Genomic DNA, 11,239 nt, shown 5'->3' with positions numbered 1-11,239 from the left:
AGAATGACAGTCTATGTAAATTTTCATTCTAGCAAAAGATAGATAGGTGACCCCCAAAGTGCTAAGGTGACATTCTTAAGCAAGGTCTCTCTCTTTTTGTTGTTGTTTTGAGACAAGGTCTCTCTATGTAGTCCTGGCTGTACAACATAGAGCAAAGGCTTCTATTTTAATGATGTTCTTATTAATGTGGAGAGAAAAGGGGGAGGGGCGGCAGGAGGCAGGGAATACACAGGGTTTTACAGCTTAAAAAAATTCACATAAGATTTAAGCCAGATTTTTCCCCCAACACAGGATTTTTTGGGTTTCTCTGCATAGCCCTGGTTGTCCTGGAACTTGCTCTGTAGTTCCAAGTTGGCCTTTAACTCAGAGATCCCCCTTCCTCTGTCTCCCAGGTACTGGGATTAAAGGTGTGTGCCACCATAGCCCTGCTAAAAGTAAATCTAATTAAATGTATTCTTTATGTACTTACTATCATGCCAACCAAGTTGACAGTTGCATTTGAAAGATAATTGGTTATAAGATCTAACAGGCTGAATTAAATCCCAGATTGCAACCTATTTAATTTAAGAATAAGAAAAACTCTTCAAAGATCACGAACCTTTCCAACAATATACAGAACTCTGTAAAGTGAGAAGCCTGGTCTGGCTATGACATCATGTTCTGAGTTATGAACTTTTCCTCAGAGAACAAGGCACACAACTCCTAGCCTTACAGATTGTTAAGTTTAAAAAAATCCTAAGAAAATAGGTATCATAATGCAACAAAGAAAGGCAGGCACTCTGGGACAAGATAGTAATATGGTGTTCATATGGAACATCAAATGTAACATCTCCAGCAATGCTCCTCCCTCTGTAGGAAAGGTCAGTCATTTTAACAGTCTAATCTGAAAGAACAAAAGAAACAGCAAACATTTCCCAAAATGACTTTATTTTGAAAAGTCTTTTATTTCTCAGTACAGAGGTGATTTAAAAAAATAATTTCATACATCTTTTAGGCTAGTATGTAACAATCTCCGCACTGTCACAGTTTTAGTGGCCGTCCGCAGTCTGCATCTGAAACGACACCATTGCTCATTATTGGTTTTGTGTTTTAAGTTCAATGATAATCCAGGTATTATTTCGTTAATGCTCTTTGTCAATGAATATTTTTTAACATCCAGTTATGTTTTCCAAATCAGCGAAAATCATGAGATTCTTGGGCAAAGACATTAACCATCCCCCATGAATTTCAGTGATTGAAATTATAGATGTGATAATAACCACTTCCTAAATTGGTTTCTGAAAATATAACTTAGACTTAATGCTATTATTTTAGATATCACCAATAATTACTGTCCACAAAACATTTTAATGTCATTACTTCAGTCAGGACCAACATATATTAAATAATTGTTAGCCCTTGACTTATGTCTTAGCATGATCTTATTTATTTTGCCCTCTTCATGGTCTTAGTGGTTCAGGAAAATATAAATCCAAATAAATTAGTGATCCAGAACTTTGAGCTTTTTTATCAGGAGATGGACTGGTTTTAAAGACAGGGGTCTAGACAAATGCATTAGATATTAGTGAGACAAAACCAGTAATGTCAAACAAAGCAGCAGCAACACTGGAGCCAGCATGAAATGAGGGCAAATCCAGTACTGCACGCTCCCGGGCAAGAGGGGCACGCAAGTACTGAGCATGCTCGTAGACAAGAGGGCACACGAACTGTAAAAACGAAATAAAGTGCCTATGTTTTATAAATTTCACTTGAATATTGGCTCTTTTTCCACTTACCATCATCTGAGCTAGTTCCTTCTCTTAGAGCCATATATATGGTCATCTCAGACATCAATACGCACTCCGTATTTTGAAGACATCGTTTGTCTGGTCCCTGTTAAATTAATCAGGAATGAACACAGGTGTGGCAGGGACAATGTGCTTATTACATAAAACGAGAAGGGCAAAGGAGGAGTTTTTCCAAATGGGCATATCCACAGGCCGTGACGGATTCCATCGCGGATATGGTGTGAGGTCCAGGAAACGAATATCATCCACGGGAGAAAGCGCCACGAGTCCCGGAGCCTGAACAAGTGCATGGCGAGCTTCACACTCAGAACCGTGACGGGGATCACAGTAGAGCAGTGAAGGAAAGGTCTTCTCGGAAGAGTCAAAGCAGCCTGAGGGGAGAAGGAGCTGTTCATATCACTTCCTTCTTTGTCAAGTCTCACAGCTGCCTCTTAGTATCCTACCATACCCAGCATCAACTGCACTGCAAGAAAAACAATGCCGCAGACGCGCCCAACACATGCTTTCCAAGTCAGGGGCTTCTCTTTCCACTCTCTATGGTATTCTAAAGTAAGAGTGAGATTTTTAACTTAAAAAAAAAAAAAAAAAAAAAAAAAAAAAAAAAAAAAAAAAAAAGATGACCAAGGTATGGCTAGCATATCCTTTCCATTAACAATAAAATGAAGGTTTTGATTTTACAAGTTTCTCAGTATTTGGTTTAAATATCACAAACATAATTTATAACCCAAGCATGTGATTTGTATAATTAAGATATAAATAATATTCCTTCTTAGAAGGGGGAACAAAATACCCATGGAAGGAGTTGCTGAGACAAAGTGTGGAGCAGAGACTGAAGGAAGGACAATCCAGAGACTGCCCCACCTGGGAATCCTTCCCATAGTCAATCACCAAACCCAGACAATATTGTGGGTGCCAGCAAGGGCTGGCTGACAGGAGTCTGATATAGCTGTCTCCTGAGAGGCTCTGCTAGTGCCCAACTAATACAGAAGTAGAGACTCACAGCCATCCATTGGACTGAGCACAGGGTCCCCAATGAAGGAGCTAGAGAAAGGACCCAAGGAGCTGAAGGGTTTGCAGCCCCATAGGAGAAACAATAAGATGAACTAACTAAGTACCCCAATAGCTCCCAGGGTCTAAACCACCAACCAAAGAGTACACATGGTAGGATCATGGCTCCAGCAGCATATATAGCAGAGGATGTCCTAGTCGTTCATCAATGGGAGGAGAGGCCCTTGGTCCTGTGAAGGCTCTATGCTCCAGCTAAGGGAATGCCAGGGCTGGGAAGTGGAAGAGGATGGGTTGGTGAGCAGGGGGAGGGGGCAGAGAATAGGTTTTTTTTTTTTTTTTTTTTTTTTCCAGAGGGGAAACTAGGAAAGGGGAGAACATTTGAAGTGTAAATAAAATATTTAATAAAAAAATGTAAAACATTTCTATGTATTTATGTGTATGCATCTTTACTTGCTGAGCCATCTTACCAGCCCAATTCAAAGTTGTTTTTTCCCTGAGACTTAACTTTTTCCCTTTATGTGTGTAGATATGTATGTGTGTGCCTAAGTGTGAGGTTGACCTGGAGCCAGAAAAGGGCATAGGGCCCCCTGGAAGGGTCCCCTGGAGCTGGAGTTACAGGCAGTCGCAAGCTGCCACGTGGGTGCTGGAAACTGAAACAGCTCCTCTGGAAGAACAATCAGCGCTCTTAACCACAGAGCCATCCTTCCAGGCCTACGTTAAAGTTTCTAATCGATAAATGATATTTATACATGTCTAAGGAGGCCAATGTAACACTTCCTACAGGTGTATAAAGTGTGATGGTTGAATTAGAGTAAGTGGCATATCCTTCACTTCAACAATGAACATCTGTGTATGTGTGTGTTTGTGTGTGCGCGCACACGTGTGTGCGTGTTGAAAATACAGCCCCTGTTCTCCAGTACTCTGAAGCAGAAGTGGTCAACTACAGTGCTAGAGCCATTAGGAGTTTTTCCTTCTGCCCAGCCTCACCCCTGTGCCTGTGACCCATCCCTGCTCCATCCCTTCCTAGCCTATAAGCTGTGCTTTTTAAGAACTTCTTGAAACATCTAAGAGTATATCAGGAGTTTATTTACATACAGCAAATAAAATATTCCTTCATTAATGCAGGAAAAAGGGAAAATTTATAACTGTTTTATAATAGCCATGAACACATTCAGAATTTACTACTAACATTTGAAAGATTATTTTGTTATTTTTTTTAGGTTATCGTTCCCTATGCTAAAGCTGAGGGAGTAGAATATTAACTTTCACTTAAAGGAGAAAAAGCTAAAACTTATCTAGAATCAGCAATTATTCCTCCTTCCTGACTGAGCTCCAGGGTCACTGACTCTGACACATACTTTGTATCTGACGAAATGAAGAAGTGATACTTTATCCACCAATCAGCAGATATTTACTGAGCACCTACTAGGTGGACCAGGCCAATGCCGAACAAGGCAAAATCCTTGCTTTGAACCTATACTTCTTTCCTGAAATGTTTGTAAATCATAGTATATAAAAGGCAGGAAAATATTTTGATATTTAGAAAATATAATATTTAGAAAATATTAACTAAGATACCATTTTTAGTTTAACTTTGCAAGGCTTGTCATTACCAAACTAAACACTTGAAGACCTCAATATGATTTTCCATTTCTCCACCAGAGACTACTGTAGCCAGTCTGTTGAAATGCATATTTTTGGCCTCAAGTGAAACTGGAGAAGTTAAAACATTTACGCCATTCCCTAGGAATGAGAATTATAAAACTATTCATTAATGGCACACACAGGAGATGCACAGTAAAGACATAAAGAGTAAGATGGGAGTGTAAGTGTGGTTGTGACGACAGAACACTGGCCCGGGAAGATGAGGAGCGACAGCCGGTCACTTTCACCAGCTGCACAGTGAGCCAGCACTGGGCCTCTCAGCACAGTTAGTAGTTATTACTCATGTCTTTATGGTCCTTTGTGACAGCAAATTTGATTAGCGGTGTGTCTCTGTGCATCTTTAGGGAAGTTTAGACATCCCCCCAAAGTTGAATGAATTAGCTTTCCTATTTTACTGGCTGTTTTGTGTCAACTTGACACAAGCTGGACTTATCACAGAGAAAGGAGCCTCCCTTAAGAAAATGCCTCCATGAGACCCAGCTGTAAGGCATTTTCTCCATTGGTGATCAAGAGGGGAGGGCCCACTGTGGGTGGTGCCATCCCTGGTCTTGTAGTCTTGGGTTCTATAAGAGAGCAAGCTGAGCAAGCCAAGGGAAGCAAGCCAGTAAGTAACATCCCTCCATGGCCTCTGCATCAGCTCCTGCTTCCTGACCTGCTTGAGTTCCAGTCCTGACTTCCTTTGGTGATGAACAGCAATGTGGAAGTATAAGCTGAATAAACCCTTTCCTCCCCAACTTGCTTCTTGGGCATGATGTTTGTGCAAGAATACAAACCCTGACTAAGACACCTATTTTAAAGTAAGACGTTCTCTCTAGCTTATGATGGCTATAAAGATCAGCATGGCAGTACTAAAGGGATTAAAGCCAGAAAAGTTAACTACATTGATGTCTTACCTGTAAAGATAGGGATCTAGCTTGAAAAAAATGGTCAATATCAATAACAGATGCTAAAAATCCTGCGAAAAGGACTTCTCCAAAGTCAGACTTCTTCCTGATTCCAATGACTACTGCCCAGGACCACAGGCCGATCACTCCATGTACTGCGTTATCTGAGAGGGCACGAAGCCAGTCATTTTGCTGAATTATGGGAAACTGAAGAAGTCTGTCAGCTACTAGGCAGAAGATCCCCAGGCCAATGCTGGAAATGAGGGATTCTGTGCTACAGCACAGTGGTAAAGCACGAGTCTTTTCAACTTTGGATGCCATCGTCAACTGTGTCAGTACGGTAAAAGCCACCAGGAACCAACAGGCAACCCTTGTTTTCATCCCTTGCATCCTGAAATAGAAACCAACGAAAAATATGAATGACAGGATCACAATATAATATTTAAACAATCAACATCAGGAGAGAAAAATATCAACCCTTACATGGCAAACAATATGCTGTCTGGTCAAAAATAATAAGTCAGTTTTACAGGAGAAGCAGTTTATGTAGTACCAAGGAGAATTCCAGAAAGCCCACTGAATGTTATTTATTCCTCCTAGGCATTTAAAGAACTCCATATGATGTATACGATAGGACTGTGGGCATCTGTTGTATCTGTGCACTGGCACAGCCATAACCAACACTGGAAATGGCGAGAGTCATGACCCCAGCACAGTTGCTTGACACAGTTCTAGCAAAGCCAAGAGGATTGCTGCCATTGCTGTCCTTGTGTCTCTCACTTGTGTGTTGGATGATTGTGAACTTCTGCATTATGACACACTTTATGTCTTCTCCTGACAAAAAAAAAATGATATCTGAGTCTTTTTAGGAAAATCCTAAAAAGTTAACTTTCTCTGGCTGCTACGTGGGAGCCTTCCTTATGCCCTGGAGATAATTAAGCACAGATAGGCACATAGCTGGATGCGGCCATTACTCCAGGAACCTTCTTGGGATATCTGCCCTGAGCAAACTTAAAACAGTATAATTGGTGTAGGGTAGACAGAGACAGATGATAAACCCTGACTGGACAGGGGAAAAGGTTACAGAGTCAAGGCCTCTTTTTATTATAGGCTTAGAGAACTCTGAAAATGTAGTTTAAAGACATGGGGTCCTACAGGTTACATTCCTGGAGGGATCAAACTCAGTAAATAAGATAGATTGACGAAAATAAACTTTTCCTACTTTATAGCATAATGAAACATATAGTAAAAGAAGTTAGGTATTAGTGTCTGCTATTCATAAAAAGACCGGTTTAGATAATTTCTGTTTGTCTGGAGTGGCTCAGACACTGCCAGCCTAAACGCAGGCTGTTATATAATACATGTGTTTGATTTGAAGGAGACATTCTTTAGATTCTTTAAATTGGAGTTATAGGGCTAATAAGAATAAGATCTGTCAGCAAACACTCTAAGACCCTAGGCTGAGGAAGCCGCCCCCCCCCCCAAGAAGAAGCAGTGCACTCAACAACTGCTTCCATATTTTTGAGAAACAAATGTCTCCTTTTAAGTCTGGAGCGATGTCTCAGTGGCTAAAGCGCCTCTGCTGCTCTTTCCGAGGACCCGAAACACCTATAATGAGCCGCTCACAACTGCTTGTGATTCCTGCTCTAGGGGATCTGAGACTTTCTTCTGGCCTCTATGGATGGATATGTATATGCACACACATGGTGCATATGCATATACAAATAAATACCTAAGTCTAAAAAATAAAAGGTGTCTTCTTTTTGGGGAAAGTGCCTGTCCCAATACCCAAACTCCAGTGCCTGCCTCCCTAGCAGCAGTATCTAACTGCAGTGATAAGGGTCACCGAAGCGAAGCCTACCAGCCTCGTTTTCCTAAGTGAACCTGATGTGGAATGGTCCACCTTTCCTTGGAGGCCACATGCTTCAAAATACAAAACAGCTGGGAACCAGAAAGCCCTAGAGAACTCCTTAATCCCTGCATTCTGCAGGCAAGGGGCAGGTGGTTTCCTTTGCTTCCTGGGTCTACATAGAGAAACTGTGTCTTAAAAAAATCTCAAGGAAATATAAAGACTAAAAGCTAATAATGAAGACATCAAAGCCTTGGCTCCAGTGTTCAAAATTTTCAAGCATGGCCTAGTTTCTATAGATCACCCTTCACTTCTAAGAGCTACTCTTCTATCTCCCCAACAAACACCCCTTTTGTCTACTGCCGGGAACAACAAACCCCACACCTTTAGCTTATATGAAAAGGCAAAGGGGCTGGAGAGATGGCTGAGCACTGTTTGCTCTTCCAGAGGTCCTGAGTTCAATGCCCAGCAACCACAGGGTGGCTTATAACCATCTATAATGGGATCCGGTGCCCTCTTCTGGCAGGCAAGTGTACATACAAATTAAGCACTCAGATTCATAAAATAAGTAAATTTTTTTTTTTTTTGTTATTTTTAAAGGCAAGCATAACTCTGTGCTGAGTTCTAACCTGCCACAGCCTACTGAAACAATCTGTCCATTTGTCAAACATTTCAGTCCTGTGCCACATCTGAGTTTTAACATTTTTATTTTATTTATTGGATATTTGCTTGGATCTTGTCCTGCTTGCAGAGGTCAGAAGAGGGGGGCGGGAACCCTTGGGACTGGAGTCACAGACTTGTGAGCAGCCATGTAGGTGCTTGGAACTAAACCCTGCAAGAGCTGCCAGTCCCTTGTATGGACAAACAGACCACAGTTCTGCACACTGTTCTCCACTTTTCTGTAGGTTTGACATTTTCACTTAGAAACGTTTTAAAAAAAGAGTCTAATGGCTCATCAGCAGGTCAGTGGTGGATTGGATGGTGTGTGTTTGTGTGGGGCATTTGGAAAGTACAAAGTGCTGGATGTAGGTCAATTGTCCCAGCACCCAGGAGCTAAAAAAGCTGAAAAATCCTGAGCTCCAGCATTCCCAGATCAACACGGAGGAGAGACCACGTCTCAAAAAGCAAACTAGCAACATTATCACAACAAACAAACAAAAACACCTCCTGCCCCAAACTGCCCTTACTAGGCTTTACAAAACCAGTCCTCAAACTATAGTTGCTATGTAAGTTAACACATTTAAGTTGGGTGCCAAAATATCAAAAGCAGATGCTAGATCTAATGCTGGTAATTAATAAAAGGAATAAACACAAATCTCGTTCACTTCACCATAACCCTAGGGCTATCAGATCTCTCTCCGCATGTAAAATATTTAGCGCTTGTGACTACTACAAATAAAATATACAATTAAGCGTTCAACAAGTTCCTAATCTAAGCAAATTCCTCAAGTCACGCCTTTCTGAGGTCCATGTGATCTAGTAAGTTTTAGATTCTAAAATAAATAAATAAATAAATAAATTTAGATTTCTAAAATGTAGACTGTCAAACTGGACAGGAAGCCTTAAGTACTTAGCTAACTCGGGGCGCTTAGGACTCTTCAGTAAGGGTGGCAGCGGGCTCTTCTGCTCACACCCACCTACCCTGCTCCGCGCTGGGAAAAGCGCGGAGCCCGGGAGAGCAGCGTCTACGGGGTCCGGACGGAGAGAGAGGGAGGACAGGGTAGATTAGGTAAGTGTGAGGCTCTGAGAGGCTCCGAGTCGACCCTGAGCATATCTCCCCCGAGCCTGCCGCCCTGACCCGGGACTTAGTCCTCCGCCGTGCCCTGCTCCGGCCTCCCTCTGGACGCAGCGCGGTCCATCCGTGCCTCCCGGCTCGGCAAGCCGCCCCTCAGCCCTACCCAGCGCGCTCCGCGGTTGGCGGGCGAGCCAACAGCGCTCCGCCCCTCGGCCGCACCATAGAGAGGCGTGCGCCGGTCGGCTAGAGCGGCAGAGTCCTCCGGATTCCCGCGGACCCCGGGACGCGGGCTCTTCTGGGAGCGGCGCTGGTCGCTTCACAGGATGAGCCGGTGACTGCTGTGAGTTCTACACGCCCCCAAAGCCGGACGGAAAAGTGGAAAGCGTCCGATCGATTAGTGCATATCCAATCACCTACCTCTCCACGATGCACCTATGTGATGGCAGCCAGCCAGGATGGAGAAGTCCCCTCACCGGTTGCAGGGCACACCGTGGGTCTGGGGCTCGATGGATCAGAAGTTCCTAACTTCCTTCAGTGGATGCCACAGGTCTGGGATGCCACAGGACATATGATGCAGGATTGAGCGACTTGTCAGACCTGACACACCGCAGTGCTTCACCGCCCCCTTGGGGATTTCTCAAGTCTTTGCTACTCACCGGCAGGGGCGACGAGGCGGCAGGTCTTAGGACATCAAGGGCATAGCAAATACAACCAAGACTACTTACTAATAGTGTTGTAAATAAAAGAGCAAAACTTACTGGACTCGGATCCCCATTCTGAAACTGTGGCTATATATACCTTACTTTCTAGGTGAGGCAGCTGCTATCTTGGCACAAGGAAACATCTGGTGTGAAACAGCCCAAAGATGTCCAAGAGAGACATTCTTTACTCTTCTTACGTCCTCAAAACAAGTACGGAAAACAAGGCCAGCAGTATTCATAATTGGACTCTTCAGTTTCAAGCCAACTCCTGGGCCACCAAACATACCCTGAAAAAAATCCTCAACCTGAACTTTGCTTTGTACTGCTTTAGGATCAGAGATAAGGATCCCTATGGCAGTAAGGTTGGTATATGCGTCATACAGTCTAGGCTTTCTGGTAGCCCACTGGCTAAAGACATACATTCATACAGTGTATCCTGAATACTTCTGTTGTGCTAGGTTACAGAATGGCTTCAGATTAACTATTCCAGTGGAGGAGTTCCTTTAACGGAGGGTACTGACCACATGCTGGACAGATAGTGATATATTTGAGTTGGGAGAGGCTAACTTCAGTGAGGTAGTTGGGACGATCATAGACGAAAAGGGGTTGGGGGTGGGGCTCTGTTCATTCAAATAATTGACACTATCACTCCCAATCCACTATACTCCCTCTATTCTTGTTTCCTGCCTTTTAATGGTAAGAGCTTGAGAGATTAGGATTCAGACTCCCTGTGAGGCAGATAGGGAAAGGGAACATGGCTAGGCCATAGAGGTGGCAAATCTCCAAGGTGGCCAGCTTCTCCAACCTCCTTGCTTAAGACTAAAGCCTGGCGGTTTTCATTTCCCACCAGCAGGACTCCTGCTGATGGACTGGCTCAAGTTCAAGGCCAAATCACCACAAGAACTGTTGTGGACCAACCCTCAAGGGGAGGAAGACTCTTCAGGGGGTTTTAAACACCCCATCCTCATGAGACTGGGCTTTCCGGTTTCCGGAGTTCCAGCTCTGGTTTTGGAGGGTTTTTTTCTCTGAACCTTTGCTGCGTGTGTTTCCTTACCCCCAATGAACACTTTCCTTCAACTGCTGGTTCTGTCTGTCGCGTGAGATTGCTCTGCTAATCTTTGTGGGCTTCAGATTTCCTGCCTTTGAACAGAGAAACAAACCTGACCCCCACCTAGCCTGGGTCATTTAGGTTGCCAAAGGATTGCTTAGGTCACTTTTCATTTTTGATACACAGTTTTTGCTTTTTTTAATAGTTTGGATAGAGGAAGAAATGATCTGTTTTTACAAGGAACCAATGGTAGGCACAAAATCCCCTGGGTATTTTTTAAAATTATCTTTTATTTTTGTGAGATAATATATTTCTCCCTTTTCCCTCCTCCCTCCAAGCCCTCTCATAAAAGCCGAGGAAGCCTCAACCCTACATAAGGAACTACAGGCAACCACGGAATGCTGAGAGCAGGAGAACAAATCTTCTCAGACCAACTGTTTGTCCAAAACCACACAGCCTGCAAACATACCTACGAGTAACATAAAGACTGAGCAGGTTGTATTTATTTAGGAATATATATTCATTACATTTATGTATATAACAACAACTAATGAGCTGCTTC

At 43.1% G+C, this 11,239-nt stretch overlaps 1 protein-coding gene across 4 annotated transcripts; it reads right to left on the bottom strand.

Moving 5' to 3' along the window:
* Positions 1-910: 910 nt before the first annotated feature.
* Tmem267 (transmembrane protein 267) lies at positions 911-9,469 on the bottom strand. Of its 4 annotated transcripts, none has more exons than XM_031360178.1 (4): positions 9,346-9,469; positions 5,354-5,735; positions 1,776-2,158; positions 911-1,052 (listed from the first exon to the last, which is right to left on the bottom strand). In XM_031360178.1, exons 2-3 carry the CDS (start codon positions 5,732-5,734, stop codon positions 1,823-1,825), a joined length of 717 nt encoding a protein of 238 aa, XP_031216038.1. In that variant the 5' UTR covers position 5,735; positions 9,346-9,469; the 3' UTR covers positions 911-1,052; positions 1,776-1,822. The 4 variants fall into 4 exon arrangements, with proteins under 4 accessions (XP_031216038.1, XP_031216035.1, XP_031216036.1 ...); XM_031360175.1 differs by lacking the exon at positions 9,346-9,469 and adding an exon at positions 9,092-9,155; XM_031360176.1 differs by lacking the exon at positions 9,346-9,469 and adding an exon at positions 8,992-9,120.
* Between the last annotated feature and the right edge of the window lie 1,770 nt (positions 9,470-11,239).

Source organism: Mastomys coucha, unplaced genomic scaffold (assembly GCF_008632895.1).
Source record: "Mastomys coucha isolate ucsf_1 unplaced genomic scaffold, UCSF_Mcou_1 pScaffold8, whole genome shotgun sequence".
NCBI classification, from domain to species: Eukaryota; Metazoa; Chordata; class Mammalia; order Rodentia; family Muridae; genus Mastomys; species Mastomys coucha.
The sequence above is the reverse complement of the archived record's forward strand: the minus strand, read 5'-3'. Positions and strand labels throughout refer to the sequence as shown.

Bases quoted from the DNA above. Each gene is read 5' to 3' on its own strand.
- Tmem267 (XM_031360175.1), bottom strand. From the start codon at position 9,150: ATGGTGCGGCCGAGGGGCGGAGCGCTGTTGGCTCGCCCGCCAACCGCG. The intron at 5,736-9,091 runs GTAGGGCTGAGG...TTTCTATTTCAG, and splicing joins CCAACCGCGGAGCGCGCTGG to GATGCAAGGGATGAAAACAA. The intron at 2,159-5,353 runs GTAAGACATCAA...TTCTCCCCTCAG, and splicing joins CTAGATCCCTATCTTTACAG to GCTGCTTTGACTCTTCCGAG.